The following is a 27,203-nucleotide window of genomic DNA, read 5'->3' on the forward strand; positions in this document are numbered from 1 at the left end:
CGCTTGTCCATCTATACCACATAAAAGACATACATGGTTAAGATTTTCAGAAGTGACTAGTGGTTTTGGGTGCCCACTCTGAAACACCTTAAAGGGGCCTGGTTTTTATGAGGGGGCTCAGCACTTTCTGAAGATCAGTCAGCAATAGTTCAGGGACTGAAAACCTGCAGCATTCAAACTCACTTGTTTTTTAAAATCTTGGCCATGGTCCCTGTTTCAAGGAGTTAAAGTTCTACCGCAAGACACACAACAAGATACAAAAGACAGACACATGCAGATGATGGTGAAGACTTGGCATGGAAATCCATAACGGAAGGGCTAGCTAAAGGAGGGTTGTGTTTTCAGGAGTACAAAGGATGAGAGCGGGTGCTTGGCAAACGAGCAACAGGAGACTTTACCAAGCACAGAGGGAAGTGATGAAAGGAGGAGTGAAGTTTCTTTTCGAGGACCATTCCCTCCCCCCACCCCCGCATTATTAGAGACTTTGAGGAGAGGGAAGAGGTGACATATACCATATATACTATTGTATTGCAAGGAGCTAATTCTATTCTATTTCTTATATGCCAGAGATGAATGTAACAAAATCAAAACACAGGAAGATAGTATTAATGAGACTGTAAACTAATTTTATGGCTAGGAAGCCTGGACCTGTAACTGATCTTTTCTGTGACTTAGATCACATCTCACAGAAGCACTCAGGATTCATAGAACCATAGGCATTAAAAATGAAAAGGACCACCTCATCCATCTCCCTGCCAATGCAGAATTATTTTCACACCATACATGTTCTTGTGCTTTGTCAAACCTAGTTTTCAATGTCTTAAGTGAGAGGACACGGAAAGATACTGCCATGATTTCTTTAGAGAGGAATAACATGTTACCTCACCCACTTCGTGTCTCTAAAGCAATCATGTCCATATCTTTACCAGCTCAGAATCCAGAGGAGCAAAACTGAGGAACAGAGTGATTCACTGAATGAAATGGTGGATGATTTCTGTGTTATTCCACAGATTGTGTGTGTGTTAAAGGGGCTGCAGATAATTGACCAGTGTCAAAACTATAATGGTTGTACTAGGATAGATATTTGCAGTCCATGAGAACAGTCCAGTCTATAAGCACATACCCTCTATGCCATGACTGAGAGAAGGGTTATCAGTCCCACAACTATTATGTCACAGTCCTCCAAAAGCCACACTCTGCAGGTTCTCTGTGGCCAGAGCCACAGCACGGGCATTCTAGGGCAGGGTCAGAGGCATGGGCTATGCTTTTATATCTGCTAACTCAGGAGCCCATATCCTGTGCAGAATAAACCTGCCCATGGCACAGTCTGTTCAAAGGCCAGTAGGTAGGCTCCCACAGCCAACCTGACGGGCTCCCACTTTAATGCTGCTTTTGCAACCCTGACACAAAGCCTATCGCCCCAATCTTGCAAGACACCCAGAGACTTCATCTCCCATAGGTTTCAACGGAAGTTTGGGCACCCAGAACCTTGCAATATTGGACTCTAAAACCATGTCGGCACCGTGTTCAGTATAGAGTGTGTACACTTTGCCTCTTTAAAAAAAAAAAAATTGTCTGTCAAACATCCTTTAAAAGCTGGGAAGTTAAAAGAGTGAAGTCACAGATCAAGTTTCTTGGCCATGGGAAATGAGAAAACGCATAGTAAAAATAAATATAGATACATATACACAGTGTTCAGATGTGGTTGGGAAGATTATGGGAGTTTTCTCTTGAAGTCTTTTGCAGATGGGAAGTACCCAGAGGCTGATGGGAGAGGTCTGAGAGCAGGCTTGTTATACTGTGTGTGCAGGCTGACATTCAATAGCATTTTGGCTAATTTAGTTGAAGTTCAGACTTCAGCTGTAGCTGCCACATCACAAGGCTACACTAATTCTCTCCCCCACCCCAACACCCTACCTTATGTCTTAATAAGAAAACGAAGGCTTTTCAAACGCTCGAGCGCTTGGTTCTTAATATGCGCCTCTATTATTTTAAAGAGTTTATTATTTTTATATTCTTAAATTGACACACTGTATTTTTAGAATTTGATTTTGGTTCCCCCTCCCCCCCATATATATATTTTAAAACCACTGCACCAGAATGCGTTTTGACAGACTTCCAAAATGAAACACGTACAAAAATTTCTGAAGCATTCCAGTAATTGTAAACTGGGTTGTGCAATGCAGTCAGGCATTCTGCTTCTCTCTCGCTTTTTTTTTTTTTAATAAAATATTATTTCCACTGAAAAGAAAGAGAAAAAATGGTCTGCCTTGCAATGTACAGAAGCAGTGAAATAGGAAGCTTCTGTTTCATATAAAACAGGCAAAATGAAAAGAGTTGCACTTTTAACAACCCACATTAGGAAAACTATAAAAGTATAGCAGAGCAATTAGGTAAATTATTAACTTTACTTTTAAAAAAGAAAATCTTCTTATTTTACCTTACAACTACCAAGCATGTAGCCTGCATGTTTTAACAAAACCAACCCCATCCTTTACTGCAGTGCTATTATTAATTGTTATTATTACTACTATTCTAATTTATACCACACCCACAGTATTTATGTATTTTACAAACACATCTGTAGACACAGTCCCAGCCTGTACAGAGGCTGATCTGTATCCTCCTATTGCAGAGATTCAATTGGCTTACAATCTTAGTATGCATTTTTATCGGTACTCACCACATACCGTAGTATTTGGGTCTTGATCTTGCAATTGACTCTGCTCAGGCACACTCTGCAATCACACAGAGCCCCACTGATTTAGTGGGGCTCAGGGGGTTCAATCCCATAGATCTCTTCACAGGATCAGGACCACAAATAGTCCCACTGATGTCACACAAATTTGCATACCTATGTTTCCCAACAAGCCTTTGATTATGAAAGCTGAAAGGATTTTTAAGATCCAACTTACTGACGCTATTTGTGCTCTTCCTTTACTTTTTTTTTCCATTTTGGACAGCTTGACAATGGAAACAGGCTAGTCAGTTTCATTTTTGCTTACAGTCATTTTCATTCTTCGGTTCTCAGTGCTGCAATGTTTTGACTGTGGATGCTACAGAGGAAGTTTATTTGTTTAAAAGCAACTGCAATTTAAGGAAAATGATGGCACCATTCCTACTGGTCTCAGATATTCTAAAAGCTTGTTTACTCAAAATCTCAGATCTGGGCTACATTTGAGTTAACAGCATCCCTTGTTAAGCAGAAAATCTCTTTGTAGCAATGTTAATCTCTACATGCCATTTTAGTCTAAGCACAGTTCTGACTCAAAACAATACTGAAAGATAATGGTTATGTAAAAACCCGCAAAAATGCGTTAATAATAAATAAGCCAAAAGGCATACAAAACGGAAAGCCAAACACTGGATACAAGAGATACAAATCACATTTTTTCCATAAATATAATGTCAGCCCCAAAGCCTCTGTTAGTAGGCATGCCAGCTTGAAAAATAAACCCAGCGCTCATGATTAAACACACAAGTGTATTTTCACATGAGTTTGTGAACAATGTGTTCCTGTGTGTTTCTGGTGCAGAACTTTATCTCAGCTGTGAGAGATGTAGCCATGAAGGCTTCGTGCCTTCCATTTTGTGGACAGCATAATAAAGAAAAACGCCCAAGGCCTATTCACCATTTAAGTCCTATATTGACAATTTATGTGGGATTTGAGTAGCACCTATGCTTTTTGCTGGTCTTCTGCACAGGGCCTTCTACCCATGATACTAGACTTACAAGCCTGGTAGCGGATCTGGGAAATGGCAGTCAGTCAGGGCAGACTGTCAAATGCCTTGCAAAACCTGGATGTAAGTGTCCAGAACACAATATTGCAAGGCACCAATGCCTGGATGGACGATACAATGAGTTTTAAAAGGAGGACTCCTATTTACCTCCTATTGCACATCATGCTGTCTGTATCTCATGGATTTTCAGGGCAACAGTGTCATCCCCACAGGCCCACCTTTCAAACACTCACTCAATCATAATGACAGGTTTCAGAGTAACAGCCGGGTTAGTCTGTATTCGCAAAAAGAAAAGGAGTACTTGTGGCACCTTAGAGACTAACCAATTTATTTGAGCATAAGCTTTCGTGAGCTACAGCTCACTTCATCGGATACAACGCTTATGCTCAAAAAAAAAAAGAAAAGAAAAGCAGCTTATGCTCAAATAAATTGGTTAGTCTCTAAGGTGCCACAAGTACTCCTTTTCTTCTCACTCAATCAGTTCGGTGTTTGGTAATATGACAGTAGCTTTATTCCTATAAAACAAGCATTACCACGCCAGACTCTAGATGGGCCACATGTCCTTCCATCAAACAGCACTATGCTATAAACAAGGATTTGATTCTGATCTCACACTAGTTTTACAGCAGTGTAATTCCATTAACTTCAACTGAGTTGCTTCCGATTTACACCAATGTAAGTGAAATGAGAATCAGTCCCAGGGACATGACAAATTCCTGAACCAGATTTGATATATGTCAGAACCCAGCCTTGCTGGGGCTAATTAGGGATTATTCTGTTATTACCTCCTGAAAACATATGGGGTGAAATCCTGGCCCTGTTGAAGTCAACAGCAAAGCTCCCATTGACTTCTGTAGAGTTAGGATTTCACCCTGCGACCCTGGACAAATCTATCACCCGATTCTGTGCAGTGTATACCCTGACGATGTTCAGAGTTTTCAGAAAGAAGAGTTAATGGAGAGCACCAGGTAAACAGACGTCCCCAGAACTCTCCCGGCATTTGCAAATGGATTGGAAGTATGTAACCCAGACGTAGCCATGAAGGGTATGTCTACACGGGGAAAGCAAGAGCTGCAGCAGTGAGTCTCAGAGTTCAAATCAGCTGACTCAGGCTTGCGGTGCGGGCTCAAAATAGTAGTGTAGACGTTCGGTCACAGGCTATAACCCAGGCTCTGAAACCCAGAGAGAGGGGAGTCTCTTGGCCCCAGGCTGTGGCTTAAGCGGGAACATCTGCTCTGCTATTTTTAGCTCAGCTGCGCAAGCCGAAGTCAGTTGACCCAGGCTCTGAGACATGCTGCCATGTGTCTATTTCTGCTGTGTGGACATACCCAAAGTGGCTACCTCACGATCCTTCATTTTTGCGCTGTGATTTCTGAGGAGAGCTCAGAACACAGTTCATGGTGGTTTGGCAAACATTCTTATTTCTAGAGACTGCCAGTTTGCACGCCAGAATCCTTCATTAGAACAACAAATTAAGACTGAGATTATCAAGTGTGCCTAAGGGAGACAGGTGCCCAACTTCTCTGAAAATCTTCACCCAAGCCTTTAACACACATGGTTACCAAAGAAAAATCTTAAAAATTCAAACTGATGCCATGCTGACTGCCAAAGTCTGCAGACAGCAGAAACAACAGCTATTAAAGAATGGTGAGCAGCTACATTTTATTTTAATGGGCCATTGAGTCTGAAGGCTAATGATGGCAGCACAGGACTGTAAGCTTAGTTCACGGTTTCACTGCTGAACAAAGCGCACATGAAGGAACAGGACAATTGCAGCAGGAAGATCTATTTTGAGTGGAGTTTCATTTTGGCCTCCCTGGTCAGTGCAGCTTGGGTTGGTGGCAGGACTTGGGAGTCACATTACTTCTGCTGCCCCCGTACGATAGAGTTTGGAAGGCATTTTGGGGGGGGGGGGGGAAGGGAAGGGGGACAAATCAAGGCGATACAGGTGGGGTGGAATGTTCTATGGCTCTATCTAACTATTGCTGAGACTTCTATTGTTACTCTTTACTATAATACCGGAATGACTCTCATGCACAAAGCTTTATCAAACAGGAAGATTTTGCAGCCTTTCCTCAAGATGGTTAGATTCTGGATTCATCTATTGTCCTCTGGAAATTTACCCGAGCATAGGGCATTTTTGAATGTAGGTCCTCTAGTTTGCCCAGCATAATTATGGAGCTCAGCTATCTCTTTCTGAAATGTCATAATACAGCTCTCTTTATTAAACAGGAATGGAGACAGAAGACACGTGTAGTCATAAAAAGATTGAGCAGGCTAATTTCCTGAAGTTTGTTTCCTTTTTGTAACAAATATTTACCGTCATATGTTTATTACCTTGTACATTTGGATTTTTTAATAATACTTTATTGAATTAAAAATACCACATTACTATTGGCTAGAAGAGGAGACAGCTATGTTTGCCAATAATTTCTATAACTAATGCCAACGACTGGTGCCAATTTTTTTTGGTTCATATTTCTGCAGACGGCTTAGAGACGTACAGTACAAGCATTCTGTTGATGAGGCACGAGAAATACGAAGGTGAAGGCAACAAAACCTTCCAGGATTTAAAAATGAAAGCTGACCATTTCCTATAACGAACTTTGTTTCACTGCAGGCAAACACCAACTCACAGCAGCTGAACAGCATGCAAATATGACCATGGTTTAATGAGGTGTAAAGTTAATGGCACATATTTTCACAGAACGTCAACACTGAACTCTGAAGCACTCCCATCCTACATTCGTGATCAGAAATACATACATATACATAATTAAGCAGCGTCCTTTATTCAGCCAAAGCTTGTATAGGCTTCTCAGCAGAAATTATTCTACTCTAAAGTCCTTCCAAATATGTATTAAGGTTTCTTTTCTTCTTTTCTAAAGATTTCAAACACTAAGACTAGTAAATATCCCAAAGGACCAACACACCTGCTAACTGTGCCTAACAGAGAATACTGCCGACTGGTTTGGTACACTGACAAACATACTCTGAATGAGGAGTTTCAAGAACACTGTATTTCTGGATATGCTATTTCAGCATGAGAAATGCAGACTACTTAGCAGTAAAATGGTACTTCCTAGTGGGGGTGAAACCTCCAGTAATGACAGTTCTTTTCTGCAACAATGCACTTAGCAAATATCTACCAAAAGCTGGGTAAGCAGCATAGTATTTGTTCATTTGGTGGTACCTGAATCTTCCTGGGGTACTCTTTAAGGATACACATTTCGAAAGCTTGCTTCCAGTCCAGTAGTCCGGATGGCCTGCATTTCCCTGGCTGATCCAAAAAACACAACCTACCCAGATTTGTTTCTCATTGTTTTCATGTTCTGTGTTACTTAGTTGCCAGATCCAAAGTAAACAAAACAGCAAATGTGAAACTCTGAGTTCTTTCCCAGCACTTGCATGTGTTCGACAGCTTTATTCATTTGGAAACTTTAGTTATAATTGATTATTATTTTCTTTTTTATAATATGATTAAAGTGCCAGAAATTTTTAGAGGTGGAGGGGACAGGACAGGGGAGGGAGAGGGTGAAATGATTTACCAAAAGAAACATTTTTTTAAAATATTGCCTAGTTATAAGAAGGTAAAGCATGAGTCACTCTTGCCATCTAAACTAGGACTTTGTAGAACATAATGTAGGGTAAAATGCCACCAAATGGTTCGGATGATAAAATAATCTATTTGATAACAATGCTTAGCACTTTCCATCTGTAGCTATCCTAGCTCATAGCCATATATGTGCAATCATAATCCTAGAATAGGGGAAGGAAGGGTGCAGCTAGGTTAAGTGTCTTGCTCATGATGATACAGAGAGTTAGTGGCAGAGCTGAGAACAGAACTCAGGAATCCTGACTCCCAGTCCCATCTGCTAGCTACTGGGTCACACAGCCTCCCCAGCAGATACAGCACAAGAACAGAGCTCCTCCTGGTTGGTCAGTTGGTTCATACATGAATATTGCTTCACATTCCAGTCAGAGGTAGCTCCTACCAGCGGCCCTTAAATAGTTTGGAGTCAGGGTTTGAACCCAAAAGTCCCAATGTTTATCCAAATGATCTAAACCTCTCTAGTCTGCAGAGCTGAGAAGTCTTGTGGGAAGAGGCTCACTTGTGAGACTTCTGCTACATCCCAATTCCAGATGGGCCGGAAATATAATGAGAACAGCCTCTTGCTCAGTATTTTGGCACTCTGACTTCCGTGGGAGTTTTGCTCAAATGAAAACTGAATACAAACTCAATAAGGACCTCAGGACTTGGATCTAGCATTTTAGCTTTATCAGCGTGGGTGGGTTTTTCAAAAGTGCTCAGCGTTGGCCTAACTCTGTTCTTTCACCTGGGTCAATGGGAGTTTTACTGTGGATTTCAACCAGAGCAGGTTAGGCTGATGCTGAGCACTGTTGAAAATCCCACTGTGTATTTCAGTTGGAGGTACGGAATCTTTTTATTCTCAATTGACAGCTTTGCTTCCATTACCCACCCTCGTGCCCTTGGGACCCAGGAGAAGCCTTACCTCCATATTCTTACAGAAAGTGGCATTGGTCCCGAATAGGATCTGGCACTGTTCATCGGCGCTGTAGTGCATCCCTGGCAGCTTGTGAGGAAGCCGCACGGCATACTGGCTTCGGGGGTCTGTTACCAGCAAACAGGTGCTCACCTTGGACCTAAAGAGTACAAGAGTTACACACACCTTTAAGGAGAGGAACTTTGGAACTGGACTGCTAGATCACTTGCCCAGAGACAGTGGCTCCTTCCCTTTCACTTGAGGTTATGGTGCCTTTGTCTAAAGGACTGGTATTTTTAATTGCTTATTTTTGAGAGACTTCCACCCGGGAATATCCTTTTTTAAGCAAAGATTCTGACCAGCAGGTATTTCTGGTCAGGTTGCTATTATGGGCAGGTGAAGACTGGAGATGCATGAGGTGAGGTATTGCAGTGCTATTTCTAGAGGCATCACTCAATATGGAGAGTGAATAGTGGGACAGACACAAGACCTGAGAAATATAAGGTGTTCAAATGACTATAAGGAAATGTTGTGTGCAGTTGTGTTGTAACCATGTTGGTCCCAGGATTGTCTCTTTAATATACTGTAAAATGCCAGGCAGGCAGAACTCTGTGATGGTGAGCGTTAAGTAGGTTTCCTGGAGAATGTCCTGGGGGTGGTTATTGCAAATTCCATAATACCGGTTATGCAAAAAACAAACCTTTTGAAGTTTGCCCTGAGGAGAGGGCCACTGACTGGTGATTACCTGTTACAGGAGGCCACAGATCAAAGGCCCAGACTGTATAAAGAAATGGCTGGACTGTCCCAGACTTGTTATGGTTCTTGATCTGAAATCTGATATCAACTGGTAACCCAGCGCAAACCCAGCTGAGGGCTTTGAAAGACAGACAGCCCCCAGAGCCCTATGTTGGAGATAGGGGTGACTTCTGGTAAGCTTTTAGCATGTGTGTAGGTTCGTTTATTGTTTTTGTAGATTCTCTCTCTAATACACTTTGCTTTGGTTGGTAACTGATGTACACTGTTGTAGCTCGTGGAGAAAGGTTAACCACAGATTCTGGACCCTGGTCAGAGCTGCTAGGGAAACCAGTGAGGTGCAGAGGGACTGCACCCCTAAACCCCTAAACCCCTGTTTGGAGGGAGAGAGATGCAGATCTTCGCTCAAGAGAGGTGACGCCTTAGAGGCTGAAACCTTCCGTGGGTGCCCTTGTGGAAAGGCAGGGGTGTGTGTCAAAGGTGCAGTTAACCCTGAAACTGTGACCAATAGCATCTTGGAAGGTTTTTTAAAAGTAATGGAAGGGACGAAAGATACTGGACTGTGTATACAAGGGTCACGACCAAGTAGTTTAGGGACTAACAGGATAACAGACTCAGAGTTCAGAATCAGGCCCTTGTTTTTTGTCTTGACAGTGTCCCTTTAACATAACATTACCGGAGTTCCTATTCTCTGGATAGACTATTTAACCTCTTTTTCCCTCTCCCTCTGATCACTGCTAAAACTCATTGCTCGCTATGGAGGCTGCATCTCTGATAGTCAAGTGGATCCAGCACAATCTGTGTTTGTTCCGGTGAACGATTATCTACAAACTAGTAATCAGCTTGCCTTAAATTCTTTCTGAATTGCTAAAGAGGATAAACTAAAAACACTGGATGCTGCAGAAAAGGCATTCACAGTGAATGACACAGAATTAACTCCCTGGGAAATGAGTTCTCTCTGGCTTCCGTAAAATGAATTGTTCTATCAGGGCAGGCTGGCAGAACCTGTCAAATGGGGAGGTGGGTTTTTTTTTTTTTTTTTTTTAAAAGGGCACTTCCTCCTGTACAACCAGACAGAGTCCTGTCATCGCAGGATTCATTCCTAAAGTGGAAGTGAACAGGGATTCTTTTCAAGAAGCTATCGGAGTGCTGAAATTTGGGAAGAAACAGTTTTCTGTGTCTCTGCACGCTCCAGGGACAAGGTTACTAACAAAGGAGACAGATTCAACCTTCCATATAGTGATTGTACACCACCCTCCCCGACATTGCTTTGTGTTTGAATTTCAAATACGATCCTGGTTCTTTGAGATACATGGCTTTCACTGTTCATCATGTTCTTACTTTAGGAAGTTTTCAAGGTCGTCACGGCTGCAGGAAGACCAAGAAAGGTCACTGGGGTTCCTGCCCTTCACCCATTCTCCAGACATTATGTGAGATCTTCCTGCGCAGGACAAATGGTCATCGTCATGGCTCATCCCCATGCTGTTCGGTTAAAAAAAACAAACAACAACCACCACATAGATAAAGCCATACTGCGGGTTTGTCATTTCCCACTGCATCTGATAATGACACTCTGATTATCTTATGGGGAACATAGTGGAAAGTAGAACTGATCAAATAATGCACAATTAATAATTTATCCAACAAATTTACCTTCGATGTCATAAGCAAATCACAAATTCCTTGAATTTACCTATTTTAGCTGCAAATTTTTTTAAAAATTGTTTTGCTCCATGGATTGATGGCAAACACTTCACTATGGGGTCTGATAGAAATATTCTAAATTCCACCAGTGATTTTTAGTGGAGAGATACCTCTGAGAAATTATACGGAACTGCTTCTGTTCCCTGATTAGATGAACCCATAAGTACATCTGGATGAATTCTTACGCACACGGATGCAAAAAGTGGTTTCTGTGAATGGTCATGCAACCTGAAATGTGCTTCCCCGTAAAACTCAGTCATTCAAGGGTTCATGGAAAGCAAACGCTCAAAAAGGATGTAGCCTGGCTGAAGCACAGAATATCAAAAGGAATATTTGTGGAAAACTTTGCATTACTTGCTCAGAACTAGTGAATGAGGTTAACTAAAACCATGTTGAGTAAGGTCAACGAATACTGAAGTACAATTATTACTAAACATGGAACCAAGTTCTGCTCTTGTGCCAGTGTAAATCTGAAGTAACTCCACTGACATAAAAGGGGTTACTCCAAATTTACAGTATTATTAAATATCTCTATTTCAGCAGCCCCTGGACGTCCCACCCAGAATCAGGGCGTCACTTTGCTAAGTGCTGTACAAACGCATATAAAGACACAAACCCTGCCCCAACCAAATGTAAATGTGAGCATCATTTGGCCCATGGTAGTTCATCTAAACAAACAGTGCACATTTACACATATTTACACACACAACTGAAAAATTAAAATATCGTTCACCTGAGGATCTCAAAAGGGCTTCACAAAAACTTTTCCCGCGTCATGCACCTGTGAGGCCATGTATTATTAACAGTGTTGCTTGAGTTTTTCCTCTTGTAAAAAAGAGAGGATAAGTGACTAGTTCAAGTTCACACAATGAGTCAGTGGCAGAACCATGCACAGACACCAGAAATCCCGATTTCCAATCCCATGCTCAGACTACTAGACCATTTAACCACTCAATGTAGAAGAGAAAACAAGTTCCAGCCTGTTTTGATAAGATTTAATAAGTAACATTTTCAAATCTTAATGTCCTCCCTTTGGTTCCTAAATCCATCTTAAAATGGGATGGGAATTGGTTTACGGATTTTCGCAAATGGTGCCCCACGTGATGTCAAGTGTCACTCTGCTGGCAAAGTGGCAGTCATCAGCATTAGGTTCAGAATTGCCAACTGCAAGTTCATAACTGAAATCTCAGATGATTATCAGTTTATTCCTTAGGAGAAGAGCACCTTACTATATAAGCTTCCAGCCTGCTGGACACAGCAAGATGGCCTTTATTTCCTATCATGATGCTGGACTCCCAATATGCAACATTACTCTATAAATCAGAGTTGCCTATTGGTTTTTATATTCAGTTCTCATTCCCCTGCCTTTGCTTCTTTGCAGTTTTGGGATTCAAATATTCAAAACCTAAATGCGGCATAAATTTCCAGTTCTGATGAACCGAAACCAGCTTCAGCAGCTTGATAATTATGGCTTAGATTAAACCACCATTTATGCTATTTTTAGCTTAAAGTGAAAATTACATGGCTGAGTCTATTATTTTAGGTTTATCTCCAGGGATGTTATTATTTCTAACAATCTTACACTTAGCATAATTTTTAGAATCAGAAGCTCATGGTTATGCAAGTTTTTTAACCTTTGTGGGTTTTGAACACAGGAAAAATGTTAACGTCAAGCATATTCTGTTTGACATGCACCAATAATTTAACAATCTAGCAGCAATTCTAACTTCAGAAACAGAGGGTGAAATCCGTGCCCTCCTGAACTCAATGGGAGTTTTGCGACTGACTTCAACGGTGGCCAGGATTTCACCCAAGATGGTTTATCAATGTTACTTTTATAAAAAAATAAATAAAAATGCATCTTAACACCAACTATGAGAGCAGAGCCAGCCGTATTCTTCTACTGAAACTTGTCCCCTACAAAACTTGCAGTCTTGGGAAATGAGAAAGGAAGATTTAAATGTGATAAAAGAAAAGCAGGTAAAAAGCATAGGTAAGTTGACTTTAGCCCTTCAGAGACATGGCGATCTTCTGCAATATTGACTTAGAAAAGTAAGCCAAGTTTTCTGAATGTTTGCCCTCATTCTTTGGCCCATCTGGGTCACAAGTCAATAGATTCCCAGTAGATTTTCACAGAACAAGAATCTTCTTCTTTCATATGGCTGGTGTACAGCAGCAACTGTAATTTCACCTCAAGCTGGCAGAGCCAGATGGCTACATCACGAGTAGCAGAATTTATTGCAGTGATGCCTCCTTCATATTTATAAATTGCGCAGTGGGAGGGGATATGTTTGATGGTCTGTCGTGAGGAGCCGCACTCGCACGCCAGGGAGTCCTTGATTTCCCATTTGTACGTTAGATGTCTGCATCTATCATGGTTGGTTCGGATTCGGTTCAGAGTTGCCCAAGGTGACCATGGAAGGTCAAACCCAGAAACCTGCTGTGTAGGATCCAGCACAAGGCGCTTATTTTTTAAGTCTTGTTTAGCCCAATCTGCTTTCCAAGCCTCCTCCTAATCAGAGCCTGATTGCATGAGGCTAAGCGAAAGTTCCCAGAAAGGCTTGTGGGACTCAAGATGTTGCAGGGAGGTTTGTCAAGGTCTTGGTGGATAGGAAGACATGTTTCCCTGGATTCACCAAGCTTCGCGGAATGTTGCAGCAGTTCGGCATATTAGCAGAGGAGCGATGTTAGACAGAACCGGTTGCCATGGTGCTGGAGTTGACTTAAGGGTTCCTGTGATGCACCTCATCACTGTATTCAGCTGGGTATCCACAAGGCATGTGTGGCTGCATCTGCTCCATACCAGTGCACAATATTCAGCTACTGAATATACAAGTCCTATTGCAGATGTTCACAACACTGATGCTCATGCACCCCAGGCTGTACCTACTAGTTTCTGGATTAGGTTGGCTTTCATTTTTATCTTTGCAGCTACCTTCTCAAGATGATCATGGAAGGTGAGGGTGACCCCTTAGTATAGGATTGTGGTTATAATGTGACTGAATCCCAAACCTGTCCTCAGCAAAGCCCATAGACCATAAGTTACAGTCACTTCTGACCCCTTTACTCAGACTGAGTAGTATCTCAGCCCTTCAGGAAAACCTGTGGATTTTGGTTTGTAATGTACTGTGCAATGGACATTGGGGTGGTGGAATCTGGCCTTTCTTATTCCCCCTTTCAGAGGGTTTGGCATAGGCAAGAAGTCAAAAACAGGAACATATCATAAAAACCTCAACCTAAGCTTGGCTGTGCGTAAAGTTTCCCTCCAGGGACTCAGAGTACCCTGGTTCACTCCAGTCCAAAAGAGACAGTCTCTCATCCTTTATATCATGCTCAGAGATGTGGGGGGAATGCATGCCAGCATGACTCAGAAGTAAACACCCTGACTCTTTGCGCAGGCTTCTAACGCCTGAGCCTAGCATGACTCCATGTAAGAGTCCTGCTGCAGACCTACACAGGCACAAATCATCTTCTCAAAGTCATGCATCAAAAATCAGGTGTACTGGGGTATGGTGCTGATGATTAAGCTAGGTTTCACTGAGCACTGCTTTGAGGGTGCGTTACCTGTACATTATAGAGCTTGCTTAGTGGGAATCCGAACATACATTACTCCATTATCATTAAATGCTCATTAGGAGCAAAATTTATTAATTTAAACATTGTGGCCCTAAACCTCTATCTACTCTCCAGTTCCTTGGATTGTCTAAAACAGTGTTCTCAACCTGTGGTCCGTGGACCCCTGGGGCTGCGCAGACTATGTCTAACAGGTCCACAAAAAACTTAGCGTGAAAACTGACTGAACAGAATTCAACTATATGTACAGACAATAGATTTCCAAAGGGGTCTGCACCTCCATTCACATTTTGTTAGGAGTTCGCAAATGAAAAAAGATTGAGAACCTTTGGTCTAAAACACACTGATCCATGTACTGCTTATCTGAGATTAAAATCTGGCCCTTTCTGAGTTCCATTCACCTGGGTAAAGTCTAAATCGCCACAAAGGCCAAAGGTCTATCATCGCTAGCTTATTGGAAAGGAATCACTGAGTTTTGGCCACAGGTAACTCTGCACAGATTAGGTGTGTGTGCTCACCACATGCACTGGTGCCAGAAATTTTCCCCTTAGCAGTATCCTTAGGGGACCAGCTCTGGCACCCGCTGGAGTGGCGCCCACATGGCGCGGTATAAGGGGTGCTGCCGGCTCCCCCCACCCTCAGTTTCTTCTTGCCAGAAACTCCAACAGGGGGGAAGAAGGGTGGGTTATGGAATGGACACGAGCAACACATCTCAAAGAACACCAGTTACAGAAAAGGTAACTGTCTTTTCTTCTTCCAGTGCTTGCTCATGTCCATTCCATATTAGGCGACTCCAAAGGAGTACCCTGGAGGCGGGTAGGAGTTCACGGACGTGTAGATTGCAACACAGCGCTGCTGAACCCAGCAGCTTCCCTGGCCTGCTGAGTGATGGCATAATGAGCGGTAAACGTGTGAACAGAGGACCCCTTTTGCAGCTGTACAGATGTCCTGGATAGGGATGTGCGCCAGGAAGGCCACCTGAACTCTCGTCGAGTAGGCTCTGACAATTGGCGGCAGCAGAACCCCTGCCAGGTCGTAACAGGTCCCTATATACGAGGTGATCCAATTGGAAATCCTCTGTGAGGACACCAGAAGGCCCTTCATCCTGTCTGATGTAGCAAAGAAGAGCTGAGTTGATCTGTGGAAAGGCTTGGTACGTTCTAAGTAAAAAGCCAAGGCCCTTCAGATGTCCAGCATGTGAAGACACCTCTCTTCACTGGTCTTGTGCGGTTTGGGACAGAACACGGGGAGGAAGATGTCCTGGTTCATATGGAAGGTGGATACCACCTTTGGCGGGAAGACCAGGTGGGGCCGCAGCTGAACTTTGTCTTTGTAGAAGACCGTGTATAGCAGTTCTGGGGTCAAGGCTTTAAATTTCAGAGATGCATCTTGTCGACATCACCACCGCCAGGAACGCGACCTTCCATGACAGGTGGGAAAAGGAGCAGGAACCCAGCGGCTCAAAGGGTGGGCTGGTGAGCCTAGAGAGGACCCATACCTGTGGGAAGAGTCCCTCGAGCCCTCTCAAGAATCTGATGTCATATTATGGGAAAACACTCTCTGTCCTTGGATCGGCAGGTGAAAAGCAAAGATGGCCACGAGATGCACTCTAATGGAAGAGTGTGCTAGGCCCTGGTTCCTCAAATGGAGCAGGTAGTCCAGGACAGCCTGCATGGAAGAACACGAGGGATAGATGTCACACTCGGATGCCCAGTAGGAAAACCTCGTCCACTTGGCCAGGTAAGTCAGTCTGGTTGAGGGCTTCCTACTTCCCAGGAGGACCCGTTGGACTCCTTCCAAAACAAGTCCGCTTCTCCGGGTTCAGCCACATAGCATCCACACCGAGAGGTGGAGGAACTTGAGATTGGGGTATCGGAGCCGACTGTGCTCCTGTTACAGCAGGTCTTGTCGGTTGGGCAGGGGCCAGGGAGGGCCCGCTATCAAGCTCATAAGCGTGCCAAACCAATGCTAGCGAGGCCATGCTGGGACAATCACGACAAGCTGCGCTTGGTCTCTCTTGATCTTTGCCAGGACCCTGCCGAGTGGAAGCCTGATGTACGTGTTCCCTCCGATATCTGACTACTACAGGAGAAAGGCGTCAGAGAGGAGCCTTTGCTCAGACCCTGTCGAGAACAAAACCGATGGCATTTCCTGTTCTGTCTGGTGACGATCAGGTCCACTTGGGGGAGTTCGCAACCTTTAAAGATCATGCAGACTACCTCTGGGTGGAGAGACCACTCATGGTGAGAGGAAAAGTCCCTGCTGAGCTGGTCTGCCAGCATATTCTTCATGCCAGGAAGGTGACAAGCTTCTAGGTGGATTTCGTGGCTGATGCAGAAGTCCCACAGACGGAGCGCCTCCTAACAGAGCCGACAAGCGTGCTCCCCGTGCCTGTTAATGCAGAACATTGAGGCTGTGTTGTCTGTCAGGACTTGTAGTACCTTGCCCGACAGGTGGGACAGGAAGACTCCACACACCAGCCGGACTGCTCGGAGCTCTGACATTTATGTGCAACTTCACCTCCTCTGGGAACATTGGCAGGATGGCATGTTTGGAGCTCCTCATGTGGAGTGAGGCCAACAGTGGCTTGATGGTGAGGGAAGACCACGCAGAGAGGCAGGAACTGAATTTTCCATTTTGCAGAAAACAATGTGATTTTGAATTTTTTTTTCCATTCCAAAGCAGAACAAAAACAAAAAAAGTCAAAGCTTCCTGCAACATGAAATTCTGGAAAAAAAATTTCACATCAATAGAAACATTTCATTCTGATACCGACTTTTTAGAATTTTGTATTGTAGAATATAAATAAAAACAAAGTTGTTTTGAAATAGAAAATCAAAATATGCCATTCCAAAAAGATCAGAACAGAACATTATGGGAATGCTCCATTTAGAGTTGGGGATTTTTTAATTAAATTTCATTGAAATCGAAATGTTTCTAATGAAACATTTAGCTTTCAACAAACTGGCATTTTCCAACAGAAAAATGTTTCCTTGGGAAATGTCCAACCAGCTCAAAAAGACGGCAACGAGCTCAAAGCTGAGGGATGTTAGACAGTAAGGGAATGAGGAGAGGTGGGGGAAGGAAGCCCTTTCTCCTGCAAGGAGATTGCAGTGGGTCAGGAACATAAACCAACGTTTGTACATATTGCGGCACACAAGCGGGAGCAAGACGTGTTTAACTCTCACTTGTGCTGTGCCAGTCATTACACTATAATGGCCAGGAACCTGCCTATGGCGGGGTCTGGAGGGAGCCGAGCAAACTGAAGACTCTAATGAGTAAAAATAAAGACTAAAATAGGACAATTTAGAGTGGCGTATACCATGCAATATGGCCGCAAAGAGAGAGAGGAATGCCTGTTTCGGCAGCGTATCAGAGAGATAAGAGTCCCTCTCTAATCTGTTCTCATGCAACTGTACACGGGATATTGTGCAAAATCAAATCCAGGGCTCCATAGTGCCCAACCCTATAGGGAACTTTGTGGGGGTGGTGTGTGTGTGTGTGTGTGTGTGTGAGAGACCTTCCCCGCACTTGAGCCCGGGCCAAGTGAGTCTGGGCCAAGCCTGGGTGAGAGCATGAACTGTTCCCTACTAGGGCCTCTGTAGGGGCCAGCAAGCTAGAAGGGGGTGGGGATAATCCCTGCCCACCACTGCACTGTGCAGAATGGCTGGGTGCCTTGAGAAGGGAGACGGCACGACTCTATAATAGGTGGCATACTTGGAAGCTCCCAGTGAGGGATTCTGATTGAGCTGGCCAGAATCCCTCCTGGGGCCTCCCACTGCACTGGGCTCGTCCTCAAACTCTCCAGTGTGGACCATAATTTCCAGGTGAAAATCTGGCCCTGAAATAGGAAAACATATGGTAGCATAAGCAATCCTTTAAACTGATATCCTGGGAGCCAATAGGCTGTTTCAGTCAAGGCAGACACGTTTGTTTACTGAAGCCTCTTTTCCCGACAACACTTTGCCTAAGCCAGGATGTGGTCAGCTTTTTGCTACAATGTGTGAAGAACTGGGTTTCACCTGAAGCCATTTAGCCAAGATATATTTTAGTTTTCTCATTAATTTTTATTTATTTATTTATTCTTAGCATATGTTGCAAATGGGATCTTTTCTTTGACAAAAAACACAAGTAGCAGTTACTAATTAGGACATTCCTGTCTTTGGTTTTATTATTAAAGTATTTAAAAAAACCTGATTGCATTTGGGAAGTTTCTCTAAGGGAATTGTAAAGGCTAAAATTAATTAATTTCAGCTTTGGCTCTGCAGTGTATATGTCAAATCCCCACACAGAATGACTCAAAACCAAGATCGCTTTAAAGTTTGAGGTTTTTTGCACTTTTTTTTTAATTGACATGTTTATGGAAAAAACCTGGATTTTAAACAGCAACTGTTTAGCAAGTTCTAGGCATAAAGGGTTAGATCCTCAGGTGGGGTAAATCGATGGAGCTCCATTGAAGTCAGTAGCGCTATGGTGATTTACACCAGCTCGGGATCTGGCCTCAAGGCTCCAAAAGCAACTGCTTCTAACCTTTCAGTGCTGGTTTTCTAGGAGAATACAAGTCCACGACACCTTTGGAGCCTGTTTTAATTGGCACTGGGAAACTTTTCCCAGCAGTTACTCTACCTTACAATGACTCACTTGAGGAACGGATTAAATGACCTAAAGTACTAAGGCCTACCCCTCATGCTCACACACTATTTTCTGAAGTTCAAGCGTTCTCAAGTACATCAAAGGGAAGAGCTATCCCTAAACACGTAGTAAATATAATGCCATGCTGGTTCTTTTCACTAATGACTAGCTCCCTTTCTTTTTAATAGAAATAAATGGGGGGGGGAAAGAGGGGGAAGCGCTGTGTGTTCATAACTAATCAGCAGTACAAGTGCTGACTCAGTATTTTGCATTTCCTTTGTAAGCAACTAATCTTACCTGCCATTCAGACTTCACAGGGAATTAAAGAAGTTAATCGGTCCAATGAAATATTTTGCAGAGGGGGTTCTACTTTTAAATGAACAGAAACCTCTTTAAAACAGAGAATAAATGTGGTTTCAGTATGAAAAGGGACTATTAAAATGGCACCATATTACTCAACAGCTCTGCCCCTTGTGTGTACTCAGAGTCGCATCTAGCTAATTTATTACCAAAAGTAAACATTTGCTACACATTACTCTTGTTAGCATTGCAGAACCAGCATAGTTTTGTGAGACTGAGCTAGATTCAATTCCGGATCATGCATCAGCACACAGTTGCTTAACCAAGTTCTAAATACTGAGCGAAATTCGGCCTTCAGTTATACATGTCCTAGCTCTTGAGTTTGCTCAGAGTGCAGCACAATGGGGTGCTGATTCTGAACGGGGCCTCTAGGCACTCTATGACACCAATAATAAAATATTTAAAGACAATAGGGTTGCACCGGGTAGCAGAGTTTGGCCCACAGAATAATTATTGCTGGCGAGGATGCATGAGCCCAGAAAGAGGCAGCTTGACCTTTAGATCCCAGGTCTGGCAGTTATAAAAAATGATAACTGAGCAAATCTCACTGGGAATCACAAAACTTCAACTTGTCTATTTCACAGTCATTTGCTCTGCAGAACCAAACATTAAAAGTATCGGAACTAGGAATTAAAGACATGTAATTTTCCATCCTATTACAAAACCAACACCTCTCAAAAGTCTACACCTTATTCTATATACTACAGTCTATGGTGAAGCGTTGTACAAGTGGTCAGAGCAGGGGAGTGGGAGGCAGGACTCCAAAGTTCTATTCCTCACCTCTTCCACCAACTCATCATGTAACCACATTTCTCTAAGTGTAATTAATTTGAGTTTGTTTTCCCTGTAGCAATACCAAACGAATGCTCTTGTTTTATTCAAGTTGCTCATTGACATTCTGCTCTAGACAGTTAATAGAGCTCAACTGCACATCTTGTTTGTCCCTGGTACATTTTCCAAAGATTCCTGTTATTCTTTAAAAACCTGAGCCAAAACCCATGAAAGCCAGTGGAAAGGCTCCCACTGACTTCAATAGGCTTTGGATCAGACCCTAAAGTTCTTAAGAGCATGCACACAAGTGCTCATCAGAACCACTCTGGCTCTCAATAGGTTTCCTATTAAAAGCATGGAATCTGAGACTTAAAATAATGCCGGGGGTCAGTGGAAGGAACTAACGTAAGTGATGGTTTACATGTTTTTGAACAGCTGTAACTTTGCAGTTGATAATAGGCTATTTGAGAACTCCCTATGATTATTTCCACTCATTCCTCTCTGACATGGCAAGGGTGGAGACATGGAGGAGAGGTGAAAGTTTGATAGAAATGTACTGCAGCAAGTACAAGTTTTTGAAAGGGGCTGGGGGCTAAGTGGGAAGCCGTGGCCAAGGGAAGACTGGGGCAAACACCAGAAACTTCCACACGCTGTCAGCTGCAAACAAGGGCCTCAACTAGCTGCTAGTCAGAGCTTCTTCATTTCATCTCCATGCAAACCAAACCCTTCCATTTGTAGACAAGTAAATTAGGGTCAGCTAGATCTTGGTTAGGTTTCAAAATAAGCAACACTCAATTCTAGCCAGCTGTCTTCCTATTCATTTATTAAATCTCTGCCTTATACTCACTTAACTCTTTGCACTAAGGACATCAGCCTCAGATTTCTCCTTGGATAAAAAAGACAATGAAACAGGGCCCTAAGAGGTCCCCAAACTGCTAACAATGGAATCGCATTGTGATATGCTTCCCCTTTTGCTCCCACTGCTGGAGGCAGCTGCTGAGACCATGGTGGCAGCTCCTCTCAGCTCCAGGAACCAGCTGGGTCTGGGAAGTGCGGCAGACCCATCACCCAAGGGCTGAGGGCTCACCACCAGGGAAGGTCAGGTAAGAAGAGAGGGTGTGGTTGGGGTTCTGGGAGGGTTCGGCTCATGGGGTGGGGGAGGCAGGGGCTCCAGGAGCATCAGGCTGGTGTGGGGGAGCACCCAATGACCGTTGCCCCCGGTTGCAAAGCTGGCTCCGCCACCGATTCTCGACTGATCGGAAAGTGTATTTTGTCTCCCTACATTTATAAACACACGGGTTTTATCTTCAAGACCACAGTAGAGCGCCAAGAGCTGTGTGCAGTACTGCAAGTTGCACAAAGCGGAGGATCTCCAAGCCCTGCCTCCAGAAAGCCCCAAGACCCAGGTGGCCATAACCTCACAATGAGTACCTGATGTTAACCGCAGTCATCAGGTTATCTCATGAGATTTGTGGTGGCTCCCTTGGTTGGACAATATTGCTGCAAATCAATGATGCCCTGGGGACCTGAGATTTACCACCACACGCAACCACAGAACACACAGGGGGGGCTGTTGTGTATCTCCATGTCTATTTCAGTGTGTGAGTGGGGTAAGCGGGGAGCAGTGTCAGATGGAAAGCATCGGGAATGAAACCCTCTGCTTATCTATAGGAAGCGTACAACCTGAGCAATTGCAGGGCAAAGCCTCCCCCATGCTGGTTCTCAAAGTGGAGTGGTCATTACTAGGGTAAGAAAGGAGAGCCGTCTCCATGGCCCAGTCAATCCTTGGCCTCTCTCTTGCCCATAAAGGTGCCAGTTGTGGTGATGGGTTTTGTGATGTGCATGCCTGTTCACTGGGATCCGAGCCAGGATCACCACACTCAATTTAATCACCAGAGGAGAGATGGCAACAATTCTCAACCTGTACTGACTTGAGCTGGATTTGAACCAGCAATCTAGAAGCAGGAGACTCTACATCCCATTATCAAGCCCTGAGCAGTCCAGTCCTGAGTGTATTTCAATATTAGGAATTTTTATTAATGTTTGAAACTGAAGCTATGTCACAGGGAAAATGCTGACTTCTGAACCAGGTTCAATATGTTTAACATTTCACTATAAAATTCTGAAATCTGGCAAGTTACAAGACTCCCAACTAGGTTAGAATAAAGACATGGCAGAGGCAGGTGCTGGTGAGGGGCAGCTCATTAGGCCTGGAAGAATCATGGGAGCTGGGAAAGGCAATGCAAGATGGGGACAACAAGTTAGTGGCTCAGGAAAAGCATGTACCCAAAGTAACTGATGAGAAGTAGAAACAGCTAGAGTGGTAAGAAGAGAGTCCAAGTGAGAGTCAGGCAGAGGGGGTAAAATCTAGGGAGAGCACACGGAGTTAGTGGAGCTGGGATGTAGGTAATGGAAGAACATGAGCAACCTGCTTGCAAGAAAAGCAACCATTAAGACCACTGAATTAATTAAAAGGTTTTCACCTCCTGTTTCTTACACCTAAGTACAGGCACTTAAATCAAAGGTACCTCATCAATGGAACACATCAGGAGGTGCCTTGGGGAACCTGGAGGGAACTGACACCTATTTAAATCTTATTAATTAGCAGCAAAAGCCATTTTGTATGTATGGGATCTGCGACCAAGGTCTCCAAGAGAAGTGGTCGAGCTTTTGTTGTCTTTTTAATCAAGAGAGACACCATCCTAAGGGAGCCATGACTACTGACACTTGTTTTCCTAACCAAGTTTACGTCACTCTGCAATAATGAAGCAACCAGACATTTTATATGGTTATCTACTCAAACAACCAAGAAGTCAGCAACAGAGAGTGAGAACACACACATGCCTATGGTGAATTGCAGCATGGAAAGCCGTAGTTTATTCAGCTGCATGACAGATCCTGCCCTTCATTATATGTTTTTCATTTCAAAAGAATGAGGTCTTTTGCCATGGAAGCTGGAAGGCAGCATGTACAGCTTGTGATGCAAAAGCCTGATATAGCACTCACTGGGGCCAGGCCTGGTAGGCACTCTACAGAGTTGCCAAAAATACTCCCTGCTCTTCCAGTCCTGGGTCTCTCTCTGCTAGCGCCTGATTCAAATCCTATCAAAGCCTAGGGCTGGCTGTCAATCACGAAGGGCTGCTGACTCAGCACAATGAAAGAGGATGGCCACACTGGATGCATTTCTTACGCTGACCCACCAAGGTGAAAGCTGATTGCGCTGGCCCAAACCAAACTTAAGCAAGCTGTCTCTCCCCGCCTCACCCCTCCCCCCCCCTTTTTTTTTTTTTGCTTACAAGCGTGCAGAATATGTATTTTTTTCAACCCAAAAGAGCTTGCCTGCCAGGTGTGTGCTCCCACATTCTGCTAAGTCTAGTTGTAATCCACCAAACATACTGTAGGCCCAGTCTCCAGGAACAAAACTGCTTCAGCTGGAGATATCTGCAAGGACAGTGTAAAAGTTTCAATTACATCCACGTCACAGTCACTTTCTGTGTGGATCAGTCTCACTCCCTTCTCCTTAAGGGCACTTTGTACCTAGTAATTGCTCCTTCTGCCTCCCAGCTCCTTATTTTCTTGGGACTGTTCATACTGGAGCAGCTGGGAAAAATAATTTATAATCCTGGAGTCATTTGGCTTTGGCTGCTCAGAAACTATTTAAAAACTCAGCGCACAGAGTCATCACCCAGTCTCCTTTGCTTGTTCTGCATGGAGAGACTTGATATCAAACAGAAACACTGCAGACTATGGCTTGGTATCAAAGCAATTTGGAAATGATGTGTTCAGACCAATCCACAAATGGAATTCTTCGGGTGGGGGGTGTCTGTTTGCCTATAAACCTCAGAGCTAATGATTCCAAATTTGCTTTTAATATTGTCTAGAAATTCTATATGAAAAAAGTAATAAGCAACTTGAAAAGAGATACCTCTGCTTCAAAAAAACCTTTGGCTTGAACATCTTACTATGAAGACAAATTACAGTGAAACAAAAAAGGTCTGTTATCTTCAGAACCAGATACCTCTTAGAGGGCCTTCAGCTGACGAGTGAGGTTTGCATGTCATTTAGCTGATGACAGCTTTCTGGAAACGGTACAGGTGTGTTTTTCAATAAATGGTGAATGTGTTTCTGATCACGATATTCACATTTACTGCATGCAGTAATGTGTGTTGCAAAACAAAGTGGAGTAAGGCTGTTTCAGTAAACAGAGTAAAGATTTCAGGTAGGGCTGTCGATTATTCGCAGTTAACTTACGCGATTAACTCAAAAATTAATCACAATTAATCACAGTTTTAATCGCACTGTTAAACAACAGAATACCAAATGAAATTTATTAAATATTTTGGATGTTTTCCTACATTTTCAAATATATTCATTTCAATGACAAAAATAATATAAAGTGAGCACTGTGAACAGACTGTACACATTTTTATTACAAATATTTGCACTGTAAAAATGAGAAACAAAAGAAATTCACCTCATACAAGACCATAATGCCATCCCTTTATCGTGAAAGTGCAACTTACAAATGTAGATTTTTTTTGTTACTTAACTGCACTCAGAACAAATCAATGTAAAACATTAGAACCCACAAGTCCACTCAGTCCTACTTCTTGTTCAGCCAATCACTAAGACTAAGAAGTTTGTTTACATTTATGGGAGATAATGCTGCTGGCTTCTTATTTACGTCACCTGAAAGCGAGAACGGGCGTTTGCATGGCACTTTTGTAGCTGGCATTGCAAGGTATTTACATGCCAGATATGCTAAACATTCGTATGCCCCTTCATGCTTCGGCCACCATTCCAGAGGACATGCTTCCATGCTGATGACACTTGTTAAAAAAAATAGTGCATTAATTAAATTTGTGACTGAACTCCTTGGGGGAGAATGGTATGTCTCCTGCTCTGTTTTATCCGCATTCTGCCATATATTTCATGTTCTAGCAGTCTTGGATGATGACCCAGCACATGTTGTTCATTTCAAGAACACTTTCACTGCAGATTTGACAAACTGCAAAGAAGGTACCAATGTGAGATTTCTACGTCACTCGACCCAAGGTTTAAGAAACTGAAGTGCCTTCCAAAATCTGAGAGGGATGAGGTGTGGAGCATGCTTTCAGAAGTCTTAAAAGAGCAATACTCCAATTCAGAAACTGAAGAACCTGAACTACCAAAAAAGAAAATCAACTTTCTGCAGGTAGCATTTGACTTAGATGATGGAAGAGAACATGCGTCGGCCTGCATTGCTTTGGATCGCTATTGAGCGGAACCCCTCGTTAGCATGGACTCCTGTCCTCTAGAATGGTGGTTGAAGTATGAAGGGACAAATGAATCTTTAGCGCATCTCGCATGTAAATATCTTGTGACGCCGGCTACAACAGTGCTATGCAAACATCTGTTCTCACTTTCAGGTGACATTGTAAACAAGAAGCAGGCAGCATTATCTCCTGCAAATGTAAACAAACTTGTTTGTCTGAGCAACTGGCTGAACAAGAAATAGGACTGAATGGATGTGTAGGCTCTAAAGTTTTACATTGTTTTGTTTTTGAATACAGGTTTGTTTTTTTACATAATCCTACATTTCACGGTAAAGAGATTGTATTACAGTACTTGTATGAGGTGAATTGAAAAATACTATTTCCTTTGTTTCTTTATAGCAAATATTTGAAATAAAAAATATAAAGTGAGCACTTTACACTTCGTGTTCTGTGTTGTAACTGAAATCAATATATTTGAAAATGTAGAAAACGTTCAAAAATATTTAAATAAACGGTATTCTATTATTGTTTAACAGTGCAATTAATCATGTTTAATTTTTTTAAATGCTTGCCAGCCCTAATTTCAGGACCTGCTGAAGGGCATGTTTATCTGTGGCAGCTGAGGTGAATTTCTGCACAAACAGCAGCATATATTGCCATATTTTCAAAAAGGCGGTCTTCCTTTGGTGGGAGCAATTTGCACCTGCCAAATTTGCATGCGTGTTTGACTTAAGGGGGCCTATCTGGCGTTAGAGGAGCAGGGAATCAGATGTGTATCTGCAATTCATTTTGTGGGTGTAAAAATACAGGTAAAATTTTGCAGGTAAAAAATGCACCTCCAAAAGCATTTTTGAGAATTTACCCTTGAGTGAGTGACTGTGAAAGAAAGAGAACGAAAATGTGAGAGAGAGGTATAATATAGCTTCTGATGCCCAGTCTTGACCATGGGTGCTCAAAAAACAGCAAATGGGAATTTATGAGATATGTACTGATTTAAGTATCCAGGCAGGATATGAACAGCCTGTTAAGGTCCTTATATTTGAAAATTAGACTCTCCGTGTATATTTTTAAGACACCAAATTGGGGTGATTTGCTGTACAGGTCAAATCCATCCCCGATGATCACAATGGAGTTAACAACAGGGATGAATTTTGTCTTGTGTGTTCAAACCTGCCCCAACTTACACACCAGGCAGCTCCACTGAAGTTAAGGGAGTGTGGGGAGTGTAAATCTGAGCTCAATTTGTCTATTTAAAGTACTTGTTGTGTTTTGAATAGAAAAACTCATTTTCCAACCATGCACTTTTAAAGACACAAGCCTAAATTAGACTGGACAGCTTTCTGCGGGGAACAATCCAACCCAGGGGTCTTTTCCAACTGTAACATCTATAATTCATATGAACATCAAAAACAATAGCTTACAAAACCTGCACTTTCATCAACTAATCCTGGAGTGAATCTGGCAAATCACAGCACACAGGAAGTAAGTCGGGGCTGACAGGTAGTTGCTGTTCACTGGAGACAATCTCGTCTGTATAAGCATGCATCTAGCAGAGAGGCTGCTGCTGAAAAACAGTCTAGGGGTCTGTAGAAGCTGGAGCTGAAATCAGTGGCAGCTGGCTTGGGGGAAAAAATAATATGAGAGGTTGGATATTTGACATTTTTAAAGAGGGAATGTGGGTGAAATCAGGACCTACGGTGAGTTTCTGGAGCAGGGAGGGGAGGCCCAAATATGCTGACTACATCGATTTCTGTATTTGTTAACCTGGAAGGAGGGGAGGATTCTGCAGATACGAAAGGGGCAGTGAGGACAGGTGATGATGGTCAGCAATTTCTTCGTTTTAACTAATGATGGTCCAAAACCAGAGCCTTGGATTCAATTTTTTTCCCTTGGAAGCAGGGACTCAAACT

General features: G+C 43.0%; 1 protein-coding gene across 2 annotated transcripts in view; it reads right to left on the minus strand.

Moving 5' to 3' along the window:
- Positions 1 to 27,203, minus strand: part of ADAMTS17 (ADAM metallopeptidase with thrombospondin type 1 motif 17) — a 251,727-nt gene that overhangs the window by 124,913 nt on the left and 99,611 nt on the right. For both annotated transcript variants that reach the window (XM_048867620.2, XM_048867619.2), the window contains exons 9-10: positions 10,340 to 10,480; positions 8,255 to 8,405 (exon numbers count right to left, since the gene is read on the minus strand). In XM_048867620.2, coding sequence (XP_048723577.1) covers positions 8,255 to 8,405; positions 10,340 to 10,480 — 292 coding nt within the window. The remainder of the gene's footprint in view (positions 1 to 8,254; positions 8,406 to 10,339; positions 10,481 to 27,203) is intronic.

Source organism: Caretta caretta, chromosome 10 (genome assembly GCF_965140235.1).
Source record: "Caretta caretta isolate rCarCar2 chromosome 10, rCarCar1.hap1, whole genome shotgun sequence".
NCBI lineage: Eukaryota > Metazoa > Chordata > Testudines > Cheloniidae > Caretta > Caretta caretta.